Below are 18754 nucleotides of genomic sequence, written 5' to 3'. Positions count from 1 at the left end.
CCTCTCAGAGCTTCTTGCATCTCCTCCATCTGGGTCACCCACGATGGTTTCCTGTACTCCTTCGTTCCGAGGATTCCTGATCAACAAACCAACATTACAAATCTCTCTCAACTTTCGACCCTTTCAGTTCCATTCCTCCAGCAACGTACATACATCTATTGTTAAGCATTTATTTCAAATTAGAAAACGTATTTTTTAACCCTTAAACAGCGACGCGAAAGTCTACGAGTTGATAACTTATCGTTTCAAATTAAATATTCATAGTTATTTTACACTCATGAAATTATTTTCGAAAATTATATTTAAGTATTATTATTCGAGATTTTATAAGCGTTACTATATTCACTGTATATAATCTTCATTTTGTTGTTCCTTACATATTACTTCTTTTTGTATCAAAGGATTTTTCTCATCGATAAACGAATAATAATAATTCTAAGTACCGAAAGACTCGTAGCTTGGAGGAATTATTTAAGGGTTAAACGGATGGAACTGAAAGGGTCCAACGAGTTAGCGGAGCGTCGAATAAAAGAATATAAAAAAAGTGTAGGTGAAGGATGTGAGTGTTCAGTGTGAGTCTGATATGAAGGTTTGGGATATATATTAGGAGATTCCCGATGATGATTCCAATCGAAGAGCGCGGCTGAAAATAACTCGTATCAAGCATATTAGCGAAGCTTCCACCACGTTTTAGAAATTGCACTTTTGGCTCTGTAAAGGGATCGTTACCTTCTACCGATAAGTAAGTTGTCGTAGTCGATACGCCGAGCGGATTGTGCGCTTCGAACACAATCTCGCCGGTGTCGTCGGGATAAGTTTCAGCGATCGTCAATACGGACGTGCCATCCTCAAATTCCTCGACCTGGAACTCTTGAGACGGCACGATCTCTACGCCCTGCTTGTACCATTTTCCTTCTGGCTTCGGTTTCCCTTTTGTCTTCACCTCCAATCTGTATTAAACAACAAATATTTATTTAGAACATACTTTAGCTTTTTTTTAGTAATAACTATACGTATTCTGAGTATAACGTACTGCTAGATTCGATAGAACGATCAACCGCTTTACCGTGACTCGACTATTGCAAATCAAATATTTCCATACCTGGTTAATTCTCCATCTTTGATTGGAATTAACTGAGGAAGTTTTCTGATTATCTCTGGCGCGGATTCCTCCGTGTCTGTGTCGAACAGAGGAGCTTCCTGAAAATCGTACAAATGTTAGAAAATTATCCAACGACCATGTAGGAAACATAATGGTACCAGACATATGAACTATTTTTGTTAAACATACCTTAGGAGATAAGAGATCTTCCTCGGACCCACTTTGCCCTGTAGTAAGCGACGTCGCAACAATCGAGGATGCAATTTCCGAATCTGGCACGTACTCATAGGCTAAAATGATGTATAAGCAAGTCTAAAATCTATAGGAAAAGTAGAAAAGTAGAAAAGTAGAAAAGTATAAAAGATGGCGGTTTACCTTCGACGACAAGCGACGTCGAACAAACGGCTTCTCCGACAGGATTTACAGCACGACAAGTGTATTCGCCAGCATCTTCTGGGAACACCTCGGTAATCGCTAAACTACAGACACCTTCCGTGTCTTGTAAAATCGTGATTTCTTTGCCTTCTTTGATCGGTTTGTTGTCGTGATACCATTCGACTCTGGGCGTTGGTTTTCCCTGCACCACGCACGTCAGATTCGCGCTTTCACCGTCCATCACCCTCACGGGGGATAATCTTTTGACGAATGTCGGTGAAACCAACTCGACAGTCTCTTCCCACTGTGTATCCAGCAGATTTATGGTGGCCGTACAGGTGACCGATCCGCCAACATTTTCCGCGCGACAGGTGTAAGTGCCAGCAAACTCTGGCTTGATTTCCTTTATCATCAGGATCGAACGATTCTCTTGTGTCACGATCCTCACTTGTGGCGTTGACTGCAAGAAAAGTGCGATCGTTGTAAAGCATCGTACTTGTTGTATTACTATCGGACCACAATAATAAACCAAGTAACTGTAAGAAACGTACCTCGAGAGGACGAGTTTCGTGGAACCATTGGAAGGAGGCTGTGGGATAGGACTCGACTTGCGCCTCCATAATGACGACCTCTCCTTCGGCAACGATCTGTGGTTGTATCGGCTGGATAAATCTCGGTGCTTTAACCTCGTCAGTTTGATCCGGGCGTTCTTTGACGGTAACGGAGCCCGAGCTTCTAGCCTCGCCAGCGGGATTCTGAACTCTGACCTCGTATTTGCCGCCATCTTTCTTCGTCACCTCGGGGATGAACAATTCGGCGGTGCTTTCGTAGATGTTGATTACACGCTTGTCGGAGGGAACGACTTCGGTTCCGTTGCGGAACCATTTCACTTCCGGTGTCGGTTTGCTCTCGAAATCAGCAGACAGTGTTAAGGGCTTGCCACTTTCGGCCACCAGAGCTGGCAACGGTCTGGTGATCTTCGGTGCTTTCAGAACTTCTGGCTTGCTGACCTTTACCACGTTGCTGATCACGAGATTCGCCCTGCATTCGGCGCGACCGAATTTGTTCACGGCACGGACGCGATAAATGGTCTCGTCCTCCGGCGTCGGCTCCAGTATGTGCAATTTCGCCTCTCCGGTTTCAGGATTGAAGCTGATCTCTCTACCTTTTTTCGGTATCAGTTCTTGCTCGCCGCGGTACCACTTCACTTCCGGCATGGGCGTTCCGGTGACCACGCACTCCAGAAGAGCAGGTTTCTGCTCCTCGACCATCAGCGGCTTGATGGGCGACGCAAAGTGAGGCGCCACGCCCTCCTCTTCTTTTTCTGAGAAAACAAACGCAACGATCAACACACGGTAACCACAAATTCGAACTAAACACACCACAAAACTCCATGCTAAAACGTTTTAACAAAGCCTCGATCAATAAATTGGTATTCTTCATTTTCGCCTTATTTTGGCCTTTAGAAACACCCATTAAAATTTTTTCCAAGGGTGGCCGAACACCCTCTATAGGCATATATCTTTAAAATTATCAAGTATCTACACCTAATATTTTACACGTATCATCAGGAACATATACTATACCATCACCTTGCCAAGACTCGTTAAAATCAAAGTTAGACAGTTGAAGTCCTTCCCTTGTAAGGGTAGTTTCAAGACCAATTTTTGAAAATTTCTATTTTTACATAATTTTCAATACTGAGTTCAAGGGAAAATAAATACGTGATCCATTATGAAATCTTTCCCTTAAAACTTGTCACCTTTCGTTAAAAATATTTCTTGGAATCATTACTTGTAACGGAGCATCTTATGTAATCAATTATCGAGAGACATATAAAGCACGTTAGACAAAAATTAAAGCATATTTCCTTAATCGATAAATTGTATAAAAAGCAAAAACAAGGACAATCACACAGATATCACGAGGCAGAGTTCTTTCAGTACCGAATATAACGAGATTCACAGTGGACGTTGCTACTCCAGCAGGATTCGAGGCCCTGCAAGAATACATGCCAACATCTTCTTCCTTCACTTTCGTTATTTCCAACGTGGCTGTCGTTTCGTAGACAGTTATGATGTACTTTTCACTGGCGTGAAGTTCTTGTTCGTTTCTGTACCAGGTTATTTCGGGGAATGGATTGCCATAGACCGTGCATGTGAATTTTGCGACGCTTTCGAGTTCCGCGATAACAGGTTGAAGTTTCTGGATGAACCTTGGTGCGACTTTCTTGTCTTTGTCCGTGATAGATATGTCCACTTGGGTACGCTGTCTGCGTTTTCTCTTACGATCTTCGACTTGAATCTCTTCTCGTTCGATCTCTTTTTTCTCGACCTCGACCACATCTTGAGCGACTTGTTGCTTAGCTTCGATTTTAATCGCCTTTTTGGTTATTTGAATACCTGCGGAGGAAACCACCGTCTCATCGACGACTTCTTCCTTCTCCACTGGTACAGGCACCTCTTCGGGCTTCTTCCTAGGACGTTTTCTTATTTCAACAACCGACACTTCCGTTTCATCAGGCTTTTCTGGGGTTTCTTCTAATTCGATTGGTTTCAATTCGGGTACCTCTTCTTCTCGAGGCTTTGCCTTCTCAACAGGTTTCCGAACCACTTCTTCAGCTTTTTCTTCAACTTTTTCAACCACTTCTTCGTGCCTTTCGACTGGTTTTAGTTGAATTATTTCCTTCTCCTCCGCCGGTTTCATTGGCTTCCGTTTCTTTCTCCAGGACACCTCAGACGTTTCTGTCACTTCTTCTACTACTGCATCTTCTTTTTGTACAACTTCAGGTTGTACTTCCACGATTTCAATCTTCTCCTGGACAGTTTCTTTTGGCCTTCGCCAAGGAAGAGCTTCTTTTGGTTTCTCTTCAATAATCTCTTTAACTTCCTGTTGAACGACTTCGGTCACTACTTTCTGTTCCACAACCGTCGTTTCTTCTTCCTGCACATCCGAAACTACTTTTTCTTGATCGATTGGAACAACTGTAACTTCTTCTCGGAAATCGACGACCTTCTTAGTCTTTTTGCCTCGGCGCCACGGTAATATAGAAGTTTCTGGTTTCTCTTCCTCAGGTTTTTCTTCAACTTTTTCGGGCACTACTTTAGGAACCGGTTTCAAAGTAATTTCTTCTGGCTTTTCTTCTTTTGGTTTTTCTTTTTTGAATGGTTTCAAAGTTACTTCTTCCTTTGTCTCCTCTTCCTTAGGACGAGGTTTCACAGGTTTCAAAGTAACTTCTTCAGGTTTCTCTTCTTCCGGTTTTTCTAATCTCTTGAAAGGTTTCAATTTAACTTCCGGCTTTTCTTCTTCCGGTTTTTCTTTTTTGATCGGTTTTAAAGTTACTTCTTCCTTCGTCACCTCTTCCTTAGGACGAGGTTTCACAGGTTTCAAAGTAACTTCTTCAGGTTTCTCTTCCTCTGGTTTTTCTAATCGCTTGATAGGTTTCAATTTAATTTCTGGTTTCTCTTCTTCTGGTTTTTCTTTTTTGAATGGTTTTAAAGTTACTTCTTCCTTTGTCTCCTCTTCCTTAGGACGAGGTTTTACTGGCTTCAAAGTAACTTCTTCAGGTTTCTCTTCCTCCGGTTTTTCTAATCGCTTGAAAGGTTTCAATTTAACTTCCGGCTTTTCTTCTTCCGGTTTTTCTTTTTTGATCGGTTTTAAAGTTACTTCTTCCTTCGTCTCCTCTTCCTTAGGGCGAGGTTTTACTGGCTTCAAAGTAACTTCTTCTGGTTTCTCCTCCTCTGGCTTTTCTAATCGCTTGAAAGGTTTCAATTTAACCTCAGGTTTCTCTTCTTCTGGTTTTTCTTTTTTGAATGGTTTCAAAGTTACTTCTTCCTTTGTCTCCTCTTCCTTAGGACAAGGTTTCACAGGTTTCAAAGTAACTTCTTCAGGTTTTTCTTCTTCCGGTTTCTCTAATCGCTTGAAAGGTTTCAATTTAACTTCCGGCTTTTCTTCTTCCGGTTTTTCTTTTTTGATCGGTTTTAAAGTTACTTCTTCCTTCGTCTCCTCTTCCTTAGGGCGAGGTTTTACTGGCTTCAAAGTAACTTCTTCTGGTTTCTCCTCCTCTGGCTTTTCTAATCGCTTGAAAGGTTTCAATTTAACCTCAGGTTTCTCTTCTTCTGGTTTTTCTTTTTTGAATGGTTTCAAGACTATTTCTTCCTTCGTCTCCTCTTCCTTAGGCCGAGGTTTCACAGGTTTCAAAGTAACTTCTTCTGGTTTCTCCTCCTCTGGTTTTTCTAATCGCCTGAAAGGCTTCAATTTAACCTCAGGTTTCTCTTCTTCTGGTTTTTCTTTTTTGAATGGTTTCAAGACTATTTCTTCCTTCGTCTCCTCTTCCTTAGGCCGAGGTTTCACAGGTTTCAAAGTAACTTCTTCAGGTTTCTCTTCCTCTGGTTTTTCTAATCGCCTGAAAGGCTTCAATTTAACCTCAGGTTTCTCTTCTTCTGGTTTTTCTTTTTTGAATGGTTTCAAGACTATTTCTTCCTTCGTCTCCTCTTCCTTAGGCCGAGGTTTCACAGGTTTCAAAGTAACTTCTTCAGGTTTCTCTTCCTCTGGCTTTTCTAATCGCTTGAAAGGTTTCAATTTAACCTCAGGTTTCTCTTCTTCTGGTTTTTCTTTTTTGAATGGTTTCAAGACTATTTCTTCCTTCGTCTCCTCTTCCTTAGGCCGAGGTTTCACAGGTTTCAAAGTAACTTCTTCTGGTTTCTCCTCCTCTGGTTTTTCTAATCGCCTGAAAGGCTTCAATTTAACCTCAGGTTTCTCTTCTTCCGGTTTTTCTTTTTTGAATGGTTTCAAGACTATTTCTTCCTTCGTCTCCTCTTCCTTAGGCCGAGGTTTCACAGGTTTCAAAGTAACTTCTTCAGGTTTCTCTTCCTCTGGTTTTTCTAATCGCTTGAAAGGCTTCAATTTAACTTCAGGTTTCTCTTCTTCTGGTTTTTCTTTTTTGAATGGTTTTAACGTTACTTCTTCTTTCGTCTCCTCTTCCTTAGGCCGAGGTTTCACAGGTTTCAAAGTAACTTCTTCAGGTTTCTCTTCCTCTGGTTTTTCTAATCGCTTGAAAGGCTTCAATTTAACTTCAGGTTTCTCTTCTTCTGGTTTTTCCTTTTTGAACGGTTTTAAAGTTACTTCTTCCTTCGTCTCCTCTTCCTTAGGCCGAGGTTTCACAGGTTTCAATGTAACTTCTTCCGGTTTCTCTTCTTCCGGTTTCTCTAATCGCCTGAACGGTTTCAATTTTACTTCTGGCTTTTCTTCTTCTGGTTTTTCCTTTTTGATCGGTTTTAAAGTTACATCTTCCTTCGTCTCTTCTTCCTTAGGCCGAGGTTTCACAGGTTTCAAAGTCACTTCTTCCGGTTTCTCTTCTTCCGGTTTTTCTAATCGCCTGAAAGGTTTCAATTTAACTTCCGGTTTCTCTTCTTCTGGTTTTTCTTTTTTGAACGGTTTCAAAGCTATTTCTTCCTTCGCCTCCTCTTCCTTAGGACGAGGTTTCACAGGTTTCAAAGTCACTTCTTCCGGTTTCTCTTCTTCTGGTTTTTCTAGTCGCTTGATAGGTTTCAAAGTTACTTCTTCTGGTTTAGCTTCTTCTTGCTGGACTATCTTTTTAGCTGGTTTTTTACCACGGCGCCATGGCAATTCAGATTTTTCTTCTGAAACTTCGCCGATGTCGACTGTCTCGGGTTTCTGTAATTCTACCGGTTTGACTGCCATTTCTGTAGGAGCTTCCTTCTCTTTCGGTAATTTTTTAAGTGGTTTCAGAACCACTTCCTCTTTTTCGGCTTTCTCTTCCGGTATCTTGCCTCGTTTCGTAGGTTTTAATACAACGGATGAAATATCTTCGACTTCTTCGTCTTTTCGTACTTCTTTTACGACCTTTTCTTTTCGTGGCCTACGCCAACTTACTTCAGATACTTCTGCCTGCTCCTCTTCAACTTTCTTGTCTTCGATCACGTCTTCGGAGACTGTTTGGTCAGGTTTCTTTTTACCACGACGCCACGGCATTTCTGAAACTTCCTGTGGTTGTTCTTTTTCAGGTACCTTAGACACCACTTCCGGTTTTAACGGTTTAACTTCTTTTTCTTCGGGTTTTGGCTTGACTACTGGTTTCAATTTTATTTCCTCCTGCGTTTCTTCTTCCTTTGGAAGATGTTTAACAGGCTTTAACGTGATCTCTTCTTTATCTTCCCTTTCTTCAGGTTTCTTACCGCGTTTAACCGGTTTCAGGGCGAGCGATTTAAAATCTTCGATCGTTTCCTCTTCCTTTTTCATTATTGTTTTGTCTTCCACCGTCTTTCGTTCTTCGGGTGCCTTTTCTTCCTCCTTTTCGAGAGGTTTCTCATCTTTTGGCACGAGAGGCTTCTTAGGTTTTCGTTTCAGGCCCCAAGTCATCACCGATTCAACTTCCTCGGGCTGCTGTTCTTCTTCCGGTTTCTCTGGAACTTCTTCGCGTTTTAATGGTTTCAGCTGTACTTTCTCTTGTTCCGGAACTTCCGGTTTCTTTCTTTCGAATGGTTTCAATTCCGGTTTCTCCCGTTCCTCCTCCTCGGGCTTTGGTTTTTGGAATGGTTTCAATTTAACTTCTTCTCGCGGTTTCTCTTCAGGCATACGTTTCGGAATGGGTTTCAGTTGCACTTCCTCCTTCTCTTCTTCTTCACGTGGAATGCGTTTTAGAGGCTTCAGAGTCACTTCTTCCGGTTTTTCTTTCTCCCGAGGAGCGCGCTCTCGCCTCGTTGGCTTCAACGTCACCGATCTAATGTCTTCGACCGGTTCCTCCTTCTTTTCAGGAATCTTGCGTGGCACTTTTTTCTCGCGAAGCCAAGGAACCTGCGTTGTTTCTTCGTCTTCTGGTATCTGTTCAGGCTGCATTTTTTCTGGGACTGATTCCGGTTTCTCTTCTTTCTTTTTCTTCCCTCGTGCCCACGGAACAGGCACTTCTTCTTCTTTTACCTGTTTTTCAGTCGTTTTTTCAGTCTTTTTGACATCGAGAAGGGAAGTATCTTCTTCCTCTTGATAAGGCGTTTTCTCGATTGGTTTTTTCTTGCCTCTTGCCCATGGCACCGGCACTTCTTCTTTCTCCACACGCTTCTCCTCGACATCTTTTGCAACATCGAGAATCGTTTTATCCTCTTCTTCGTGGTACGGCGCCTTTTCCTTTGGTTTCCTTTCTCTTCTCCAAGTTGCAACTTTGTCTGTTCTTTGTTCCTCAATCTTTTCGTCTTTGTCTATTTTCAGCAACGTCGTTTCCTCTTCTTGGACGAACTGCGTTTTATCCGTGACTTTCTGCAAGTCCACCTTCTCTAGAGTCTCCTTCTTTATTTCTTTCTTCTCTGTCTTAGTTGGTTTAAGCGTCACCTCTTCGACAACGTCTTTATGGGCTTCCCTTTGCTCTACTTTCGCCTTCTTCAAAGTTACCCTTTCCTCGGTCCAAGGTTTAGTTTCCGGTTTCTTCTCGACGACTTCTTTCTGTTTGATCTTCTTGTCGACTCGGAGGAGAGACGTGTCATCTTCTTCGACGTAAACGTCTTTTCCTTCCGGTTTCTGTGGCTCTTCTTTAGTGATTTCCTTGGGAAGCGGTTTCAAATCTACGCGTTCGAGACTAGGTTTCCTAATTTCAGCTTTCTCTGGTTTCGAAGGTTTCAATTCGACCGTCTCGACAGCCTCCTTAGGAGTTTCCTTCTTCTCAGGCTTAGTCTTCTTCAGAGTAATCTTTTCTTCCGTCCAGGGTTTCTGTTGCTCCACTTTCTCCACCGAAATCGATTCTTTCCTCGTTTTCTTCACTCGAGTATCAGTTGAAACATCAAGCAACGTTGTGTCCTCCTCTTCCACGTAATCAGTCTTCTGCGTTAATTCCTTCACTGTCTTTTCCGTGGTTTCCTTCGTCACAGATTTAAGATCCACTTGTTCCAGACTTGTTTTCCGTATCGATAACTTTTCAATTTTTGATGGTTTCAGTTCCACAGTCTCCACAACTTCTTTCTCAACTTCTTTCCTGACAGGTTTCGATTTCTTCAGAGTAATCTTCTCCTCTGTCCAAGGTTTAGCTTGCTCTGGCTTCTCTTCGACCTTCTCTTTCGTCAATTTTTTCACTTCTTCGACCCTGGACACATCCAGCAACGACGTGTCTTCTTGTTCCAGGTATTCAGACTTCTGAGTTTCTTCGGTGACTTTCTCTGTCACCGTTTTAGGAAGTGGTTTCAAATCTACCTGTTCCAAACTGGGTTTCCGTATCGGTGACTTTTCAATTTTTGATGGTTTCAGTTCCACAGTCTCCACAACTTCTTTCTCAACTTCTTTCCTGACAGGTTTCGATTTCTTCAGAGCGATCTTCTCCTCTGTCCAAGGTTTAGCTTGTTGTTCTGGTTTCTCTTCAATCTTCTCTTTCCTCAGTTTCTTCACTTGTTCCGTTCTAGCCACATCCAACAACGACGTATCTTCTTGTTCCAGATATTCAGACTTCTGAGTAATCGTTTCTTCCGTAACTTTGTCAGTTTTAGGAACTGGTTTCAAATCCACTTGTTCCAAACTGGGTTTCCGTATCGGTGACTTTTCAATTTTAGATGGTTTCAATTCCACAGTCTCCACAACTTCTTTCTCAACTTCTTTCCTGACAGGTTTCGATTTCTTCAGAGCGATCTTCTCCTCTGTCCAAGGTTTAGCTTGTTGTTCTGGTTTCTCTTCAATCTTCTCTTTTCTCAGTTTCTTCACTTCTTCCGTTCTAGCCACATCCAACAACGACGTATCTTCTTGTTCCAGATATTCAGACTTCTGAGTAATCGTTTCTTCGGTAACTTTGTCAGTTTTAGGAACTGGTTTCAAATCCACTTGTTCCAAACTAGGTCTCCTGATGTCTTTCCTCTCGATCTTCGAAGGTTTCAATTCGACGGATTCGATGGTTTCCTTTGGTATCTCTTTTCTATCCGGTTTCGACTTCTTCAACGTAACCTTTTCTTCCGTCCAGGGTTTTGGCTCGTCCTTCTTCCTCTGAACGGATTCGTCGACCTTTCGAGAAGTTTTCAACAATCTAGAGTCCTCTTCTTCGGCGTAAATTTCGTCGGTGGTCTGTTCGAGATCCTTTCGAACCTTTTCTTCGGTTCTGACTTCCTTGGTGACATCCCTGGTGACAGGTTTCAAGTCGACAGCTTCGAGGCTCGGCCTCCTGATCTCTTTCTTCTCGATCTTGGCTGGTTTCAGTTCGACGTCCTCGAGTTTTTCGCGAGGCAGTTCTCGGGGCACCTGTGGCGTTTTCTTTAAAACGACCCCCTCCTCCGTCCAAGGTTTCACTTGGCTCTCGGTGGCCTGCAATTTGTCCAAGGAAGTGTCGCGAGACTTTGGTTTCCCCTTTCGCCATGGCGTCACGCCGCTAGCTCGATGATGCACGCGTCCTTTTCTCCAAGGCAACGACTCGTCTCCAGGTTTTAACGGTATTTCTAATGGCAATCCATTCTCATCCAACGGCACCTGTTCTAATATCACGTCCTTGCCGCCCGTTCCCAAACCAAACGGTACTTTTTCACCGGATTTCGCTCCTGGTCCTGCTTCTACCGGAACTTCGTAATAACCTCCTTTCCTTTCTGTAATTGCATACGTATCAGAGTAATTTTACAATTTTGTTTTAGGCTAGCAATCATCACACTGGAAAGGAAGCTTCAAATCGTGCTATAAAATGCGAGGAACTGGTGATACGTAAAATTAACAATTTAAACAAAAAAGTATTAAACAATTGTATAATTCTTTACCAAACAGATTGATTGACATTATTAGATGTAAAGGAGATTCTACAAAATATTAAGCATTAATTGTCAATAATTGTATTTCTTTAAATAAAAATAGATATATTAAGGAAGGTTCGTTTCATTTCATTCGTGTGTATCAATAAGGGCAGTCTGAAAATGTATGCATACAAAAAGCTGAATTTGTAATGTTTAATAAACAGAAATTAGAATAATTTGTAAGTGTGCTATCTTTTTGCCCCGGAGTGTACGTTCAGAGAATCACCGTCTTGGAAAGAAAATTATCTTCAGGCAGTTTCGGTGGACAATAGCGAGAAATATTACGCTAAAAGATGCAAATATAAGTTGGCGAAGCATTTGCGAACGCATGCAAGTAATAATGCATCAATGTCAGAGAACAAGAATTGTGAACAGCGAACAGATACACTCAGCACGCGATTCCTCATAAGTTGTCACGGGCAAAACAATATCTGGGCGTGTTATAAATTTTCCTTCGCCACTCGAGTACGTGTAAACGCACTTGAAAATTTATGTTTCGCAATTTTGGATGGAAGGTTTGTGGAGCGGGGCCAAATCAACCTTGCAAAAGTGAAATCAAGGCAAATCGCCAAAGGATTGGCCTTCGGGGAACGATGGCGGCAAATGATAACCTTAAACAAATATGACGATTTCTCTTATAAATAAGTTTAAGCGGTCAGACCGATTTCGCCAATTACCAAGGTATGCCGCACAAATATTATTCGCGTTAGATAACAAATAATTTCTCTTCTCGTTTCAATTTTTCGTTAAATCGTTCATTTTTCTGCAATTCGAAAGAGTCGGTGTACGAATAGAATTTTTTTTCTTCGAGAAGGAATTGACCGTGGCTCGAGTAGCGAAACGCTTCGAACAGATGCGTGCATTTATTTCTTTTTTATTCTCGGCAGGAGGTTTCGAGCGTAATATCAACGCTCTCAGCCTCGCGTGACTTTATTTTTAAACACGACGAAAAACAGACGATTCGTCATCCGCGAGGCAGAAACCCAAACGAACATATTTCTCAGATGTATTTTTTCGAATTTATTTTCCAATCGATCGCACTAATCACCGCCTCCAAACTATGAATAATTAAAATAACAATGGAAATACATTCTTAACCCATGCGATAATACAAACAATTATACTACTCTACTCACAGTTATTAATAAGAATTTGATTAGTTTTCGATTTGTACAACTGCAGGCAAATATTAATATTTGAATAATGATAATCAAACGGTAATAATCGGATAATAGTAATATTCAAGTAAAGATAGTCAACTCGTAATTAAATAGTAATTATTATTATTATTATTATTATTGTTATTATTAACTGGAGAAAAATGAAAAGAATACACGATAAAGAAATAGTAGTAATATTTGACTAATTGAGTATTTGAATAATAATATTCGAATAGTAACATATGATTAATGACGGTTGAACAGGAACATGGTGAACTAATAACATTAGATTAATGATAGTTGAACAGGAATAATCGAATAATAAAAATGGAATAGTAAAATTTGATTAATGATAGTCCAACAGTAATATTCGTATACCGATGGTTGAATAGTAATAGTAGAATAATGGTAGGTACTTTTTATGAATGGTATAATTCGGATACTGCTAATAAATATTCTGCAATACTTGACTTCTTTGAAGGACAGATAAACAGTCTTTCGTAATTTTGTAATTCACGTACAACGAAGTAAAATTGTTTATTTAAATAAATAAATAAATAAATAATATTTGAATATTAATATTAAAAATTAATTTGTAGGGTTCGTGTATTTATAAATTCTTCAAATCTTTCTAACCGTATTTTCACCCTGAATATGAATTCGAACGTTCTCGAATAAAAAATGTTTCGAGTCCTTCGACTAGTCCTCCGGCGTCGTGCAACGCGGAAGCTTGTCTAGCATTCTGAGCTCGCTATTAACCACGGCAGGTCATTATTCTAGAGAACGAGGTGACGGAGGTAGTGGCCGTGCCGTAGTTTACCACTGAAAATGCAAAAACCCGAACGACGGTCGACGTGAAGGGAACGGTGATGCATGCATCGGGTGGCGAGGAACCGGTGGTGGGGAAACTCGTGTCTGACGCCATACCGCACACACCTCTACCCCAAGCTTGGTCTAGCCTTAATAGTCATCCGCTGGAAGCCGGAGACGAAGAACAAGCTTACCAGTCTCGGGATAAAACGTGTTTCATCTTGCACGTTCGAGGCCTTGACTCTACGTTTTACCAGCGATACGTGCTTTTCGGTGGTTTTTTGTGAAACGTTGTTTCACCAAGTGCTAGGCTACTATAGTGTACTCTGTGCCCCGTGTAACGTGAAAACGCGCGACGACCGTTGACAGTTGGCTGCCTTCGATCGGATCGGCTGCGTTCGAAACTCGTTTCGAACCCGGTTCGATGGAAGTGCAGCCGCATTTGAACTGGACACGTCTGACTTCTAACCGACATTAAGCGTCGCGAAGGTGGTGTTATTCGATAAGTGCTGGTTTCACTTAGTGAAAAAACAACGGCTGACGACAGTTTCGCCGGCAGATTTCGCATCTCGTGATTCGTTCGATCGCCGCATAAACTTATACGTTCTATCTTAATCGTAAAAAACAGGGTTTCGAGCGTAATTTTATTCCTGTACGGAACACCCTAACGCAATCACGATGAGTGAAATTTCTTTTTTTAAGAATGATTCGAACGAGACGAGGCGTTGTTTATTGTACACGTCTCGTCGATCGGGTGTGCGTGCATGTGACATAGAAACAACGATACACCGGCGTTCTAGAGGGGGACACACAAATTTTATTCGATGAATCACAGACGATTGGAGTGGTCATGTACAGAAATAAAAATAAAATCATCGTTTAGCCAAACGTGGTTGTCCCTGACCTTCTTCTTCTTCCCCTTTCTCCGCTAATTTGTCCCAATTTTTCTTTTTTCAGGCTTCGTTATTTCGTTCGTTTCTTGCTTTTCGGCTGCCAGTGATTCAGACGTTCAAGCACAACTCTACGATCCACCGAGTTGGACAACAATCGCAACAACAGTATTTTAAATAAATTACATTAATTGCTCTTCGACAAAGATATTTGATCGAAGCAATAATGTTTATGATTTTTATTATATTTTATTTGCCCTCGATCAAGCTGACTGTATAGAATAAAATGGCTTCCAGGAAATTAATTTGAAATCTTCTTTATTAGTTTCCCCCATGGAACAGAGAGCATCGAGTCGCGATCGATGGCTTCGAAGCGTAAAAGAAAAATGTCCGCCATCGAGAGATTTCGTACACCCTCGAAACTTGGGTCTCGCGTATGCAGAGTCGAGCTGCGGATTTACCAGAAATAATTCCTTCCCGCCTTCCAGAGTGCGCTGACACGCGCTCCGCCGTATTATTTCTGGCGTGGCTGAATCACTGGCAGCTGGGATGGCCGAAATAGTCGGCTTGCTCGGCCCGAGACCGACGAACGACCACGTCGAGTCGGTGGGGGTGGTCACGAAGACGAAGGTGAGCCGCGGAAAAGAAGATCCGTCCGCGATGAATCACCGCGTTCTTTTTCGACCCTCTGACAGATGCTCTGCTAGCCGCTTGGCAGTTGTCTTCGGAGCCTCAGGTGGTCGTTTCTTCAAGGTCGTTGTCACCCCCCAACGTCCACGGAACTGACTAATCGAACGCTACTACTCGAAACGCGATCCTTACGAATCACTTACAACAATTCCTCCGTAGACATATTTTATATTTACATAATAGGTTTCACGCCAAATTGTATAGTAGGGAGAAAGAGAGATAGGTCCTGGAAGGCGTTGCAACTTCCTAAGGCTCGAAACTGATACCGTGAGCCCTCGTTAATGTTCTCAAGGAGGTTACTATTCTCTCTTATTTCTGTTATACGTAGTCTTTTTTACAAATTTAGTTTTTCCACAACTTTAAAATAGTGAATTTTTAATCGCTTCGAATCTTTGTAATACGTTCAACATCTGCTCTTTATAGATCTTTTCTTATTTTTAAATTTCGTTCTCTTTTTTTGGAGAAAGTATGGTTAGTCTTATAGAGGATGACTCTGCCAACAATAGAGAGAGACTATTATAATTTATGTGAATTTTGAAAAGTAAATTTCTATCAATTATACATATTTTCAATGCAATTCCAAAAATCCAGCGAACATTAGCGAGGAACTATCGTGTTTTTTTGTGAACAAAAGTTACTCGATATCTCTTGACTCTGAACTCTGGGATCTTGTTTCGCCCAGAAATAGATTATGTTAGACTTAGAACTAGTGGAGGACTCGCTGTAACGGTCTTTCTAATCAATCTGGCATCTCGAATTCGTTGTTCAGGGTTTAGGGATGGCGGTGATCGCTTCTACGGTTTCGTTTAATAGATCTGATCTCATAAGAGAGGGATTGTACGCTTGAAATAAATTTAATAAGCCTCGAAGACGAATGGAACAGCGGTGTAAGTTTTCTTGGTCCCTACCCAGCTAGCCCGAACGCGACGTATCTTTATTTATGGCCAACGTGAACGTGCCAGGTACTCTGATACATTCTTTCTCCCGCGCTGATCTCGCAATTAACGCTTTGTCGACGGAGGAGACACCAAAGATCGCCGCCATGCTTTGTTCGCCATGCGTGAAATACGTTTTCTCGCCCATAAACTGGATCTTCGTCGATCTTAACCAAAGAACCTTCGTTATCCGAGCATTCTTATCGCTGAATTCGAATTCCATCTAAGGACACTCTCCCCGATATAGTATGCACTATTTAATACAAGCCAAGTTATTTTTGTTCCAAGTGTTTATTTACCTGTAAAATGTGTTCTTCCTCTACGCTACTCGTATACTTGGATCACAAATTAATTATAAGACCGTAACAAAATTCTTTTCTCGACTACATTAAATTTATTTTTAACATTTTAACTTTTCTATTATTTTATATCAGTTTTATTTTAAAAAAAGTTCACTTAAATTCATAAGTAGTATCGATGCATAAATTTAGCATGCTTGAATAGATTTAGATTGCAAGAGGTAAAAATGTTTATCAGTGTTCGGTTATATAATATTTTTGAAAGGCCAAAAATAATTTGGATTATAGAGGGTTATGATTCCGACTGTTCGAATAGCTACATTGTGCAGGCTAGGATCCAATTAAAATTTTGCACAACGCTCGACCGAGAAAGGACCCGCGGAAAGATGGCCGCGACCACGTGTGCTTTGGCCTGCGAAACTGTGTTTAATTGCCACGACCCGACCCATTCTACCCCTCTTTCGCAATTAATCAGACGGATGGCCGAGATTAACGCGTCGGATTCACGGTCTAATTTTGCGTCGGGTCGTAACGGTGCAGTCTAGTCAAATACTGCAACAAGACACGAACACTATCTCATTATGCGAGAAATATCTCTTTATGCACTCATTAATTACCAACGATTAGTTTTCTCAAGATACCAAATCCTGACAATTATTTTTTTAAATTCTGCACGCGTTTGGATTCTTCGATTCGAACAATAACCCTTTGCAGTCCGAAAGTCATTATTAATATGAACAACTAGCAATACTAAATGCAATTTTGTGATGTGACATCTAAAACTAAACAAAATATTCATTACCTATAATTTAAATTATATTTCCTATATTAAATTTCTGTTGTCATAAATGAAACTTAAATCGAGCTATACTACGTATTATGTTTGTCGCCATAGCGGCGCCAGTGGAGTGCAAAGGGTTAAGAATAGTATAATGATCAATAAATGTACGATTTAACGATATGGGATATGTAACTTTTCTCAAAAAATCTGACCAAGTCTGAATTCCAATTCGAGTCATTCTGTCGAGTTGTTTAGGTATACGTAACGTAAACGTGGACGATTATAGTCGAAAGGCAGTGAAGAACGCGGGAACGTCGTTCCATTCGGCGAGCATTTGGTGCTCGGTCGAAACGCAAGCAGCTTTCATGCTAGTCACGCTGCAGCGTCCACGATGATGGGTCTTATTCTACTTTTTCCACGGTAGAGCGCGTAGAAGATCCCTCGCTAGAACCCAGGGAGTCTGGTAATAAAGAACAGTGCTCTATGTTTAGAGCAAAGTATTCTAAATTAATCTTCTACTTCGTGGAACGCCATTGGTAATCTAAACACAAACTCCTACGTAGAATGCTAAATTTCTAAACACTCGAATTTCTACTTTGTAAAGTATACATACAGTAGTTTCTGGTACGAGAATACGAAATATGTTCTGGACGCGGTTTAAAATTGAAGAAACGTGAGAAAAGCAAAGAAAATTCAAAACATTTCATCGTCGTATCGAATTTCGAAGCGTTTGTACGACGGTTAGTTTCCGCGAAACGTCGTCGCGAAATATATTTATGCCTCTCGAATAAAACGTGAAAGTCCTCGTAGGAGTGCACGAGAACCCAACGAGAGACCCCACGTGAATTTACCGAGTGTTCGGGGAGTTCTGAACCGGCGACCAAATATAGCCGGGTAATGTAATACACGTCACGTGGTCAGAAATAGCCTAAGAAGAGGGCCTAGCCGAGCGTGCACACGGCACTGCGTCCGTCCCTCATTTTCAAACGACTCGAGTAGATACCAGAAGCGATTGAAGGAAATACGTTTACCTCTTTGCGCTCGTTAAACCAGTTACCGAGAGAAAGGTGATACTTGGAACAGAAACGAACATCGTAAAACACGGGTATATATATATATATATATATATATATATATACATATATAAACTCTACGCCACACGTAGACCAACGAGGAAGAAAATTATTTTTCCTCGTTTCGTTCCTTTGGAAATTAAATTTCACCTTCTCGCGATTTATTTCGATGATACACAACAGCTGTCGAAGAAAAGGATAGCGAGCGAGAGCGAATGAAATAGAAGAAGAACATGATTACTTCTCGTGTAACAGTCGGGCATCGAGGTTTCCTCGTTCTATTATTTTCGCCGCGATAAATCTGCCAAGCGTCGTCCGACTTCTGACGTCTTATTGTTTGATCGATCGTTACGCTGATTAAGAATCCCGTAACGATGCAACTCGCCTATTTTTGTTCCTACGTCGCGTGTCCCAACCGGGTTTCATATTATTTTCGGGGTGGCGAACGCACGGCGCGAATTGTTTTACGAGCCGCGATGTTCGTGAGTCACGGTCCGCGTTCCGCTTCGATTCCGTGGTTCGTTTCGTAAGCAAAACACGTCCGAATTTATGGCACCGCGAACGTACCAGCCAAAGACGAGCGTATATTATATTAAATTCTTAAGTATAACAAGGGTGTTTAATTGATACTTGGGTGTTCGACGTGCATGATGAACTTTCACTTTGAATTTCGAGATGCCATTTACCGATAATTGAAAAGAATTCTTATACTTCCACTTAGAAACTAAAAATTCGCTTAACTAATCGATCGTGAAACACTAGATTGTTGAATCGGCAACAAACGAGGCTTGTACGTACTTAAAACATTTGTTTTTATTGGCCTTTCCATTGTACAATAATAAATAATCGATTAATAGAACGTTAAAAGGGATTTGCGT

At 41.3% G+C, this 18754-nt stretch overlaps 1 protein-coding gene across 2 annotated transcripts in view; it reads right to left on the bottom strand.

The window, feature by feature from the left end:
• The window catches only part of LOC122402643 (titin), a 96710-nt gene that overhangs the window by 44307 nt on the left and 33649 nt on the right, over positions 1–18754 (bottom strand). For both annotated transcript variants that reach the window (XM_043405603.1, XM_043405601.1), the window contains 7 exons: positions 3424–11040; positions 2029–2801; positions 1478–1937; positions 1292–1392; positions 1103–1200; positions 730–950; positions 2–76 (listed from right to left, as the gene is read on the bottom strand). In XM_043405603.1, coding sequence (XP_043261538.1) covers positions 2–76; positions 730–950; positions 1103–1200; positions 1292–1392; positions 1478–1937; positions 2029–2801; positions 3424–11040 — 9345 coding nt within the window. The remainder of the gene's footprint in view (position 1; positions 77–729; positions 951–1102; positions 1201–1291; positions 1393–1477; positions 1938–2028; positions 2802–3423; positions 11041–18754) is intronic.

The sequence above is a fragment of the Colletes gigas genome, unplaced genomic scaffold (assembly GCF_013123115.1).
Source record: "Colletes gigas isolate AHSC1104 unplaced genomic scaffold, ASM1312311v1 Colletes_gigas_Sc00038, whole genome shotgun sequence".
Taxonomy (NCBI): domain Eukaryota; kingdom Metazoa; phylum Arthropoda; class Insecta; order Hymenoptera; family Colletidae; genus Colletes; species Colletes gigas.
The sequence above is the reverse complement of the archived record's forward strand: the minus strand, read 5'-3'. Positions and strand labels throughout refer to the sequence as shown.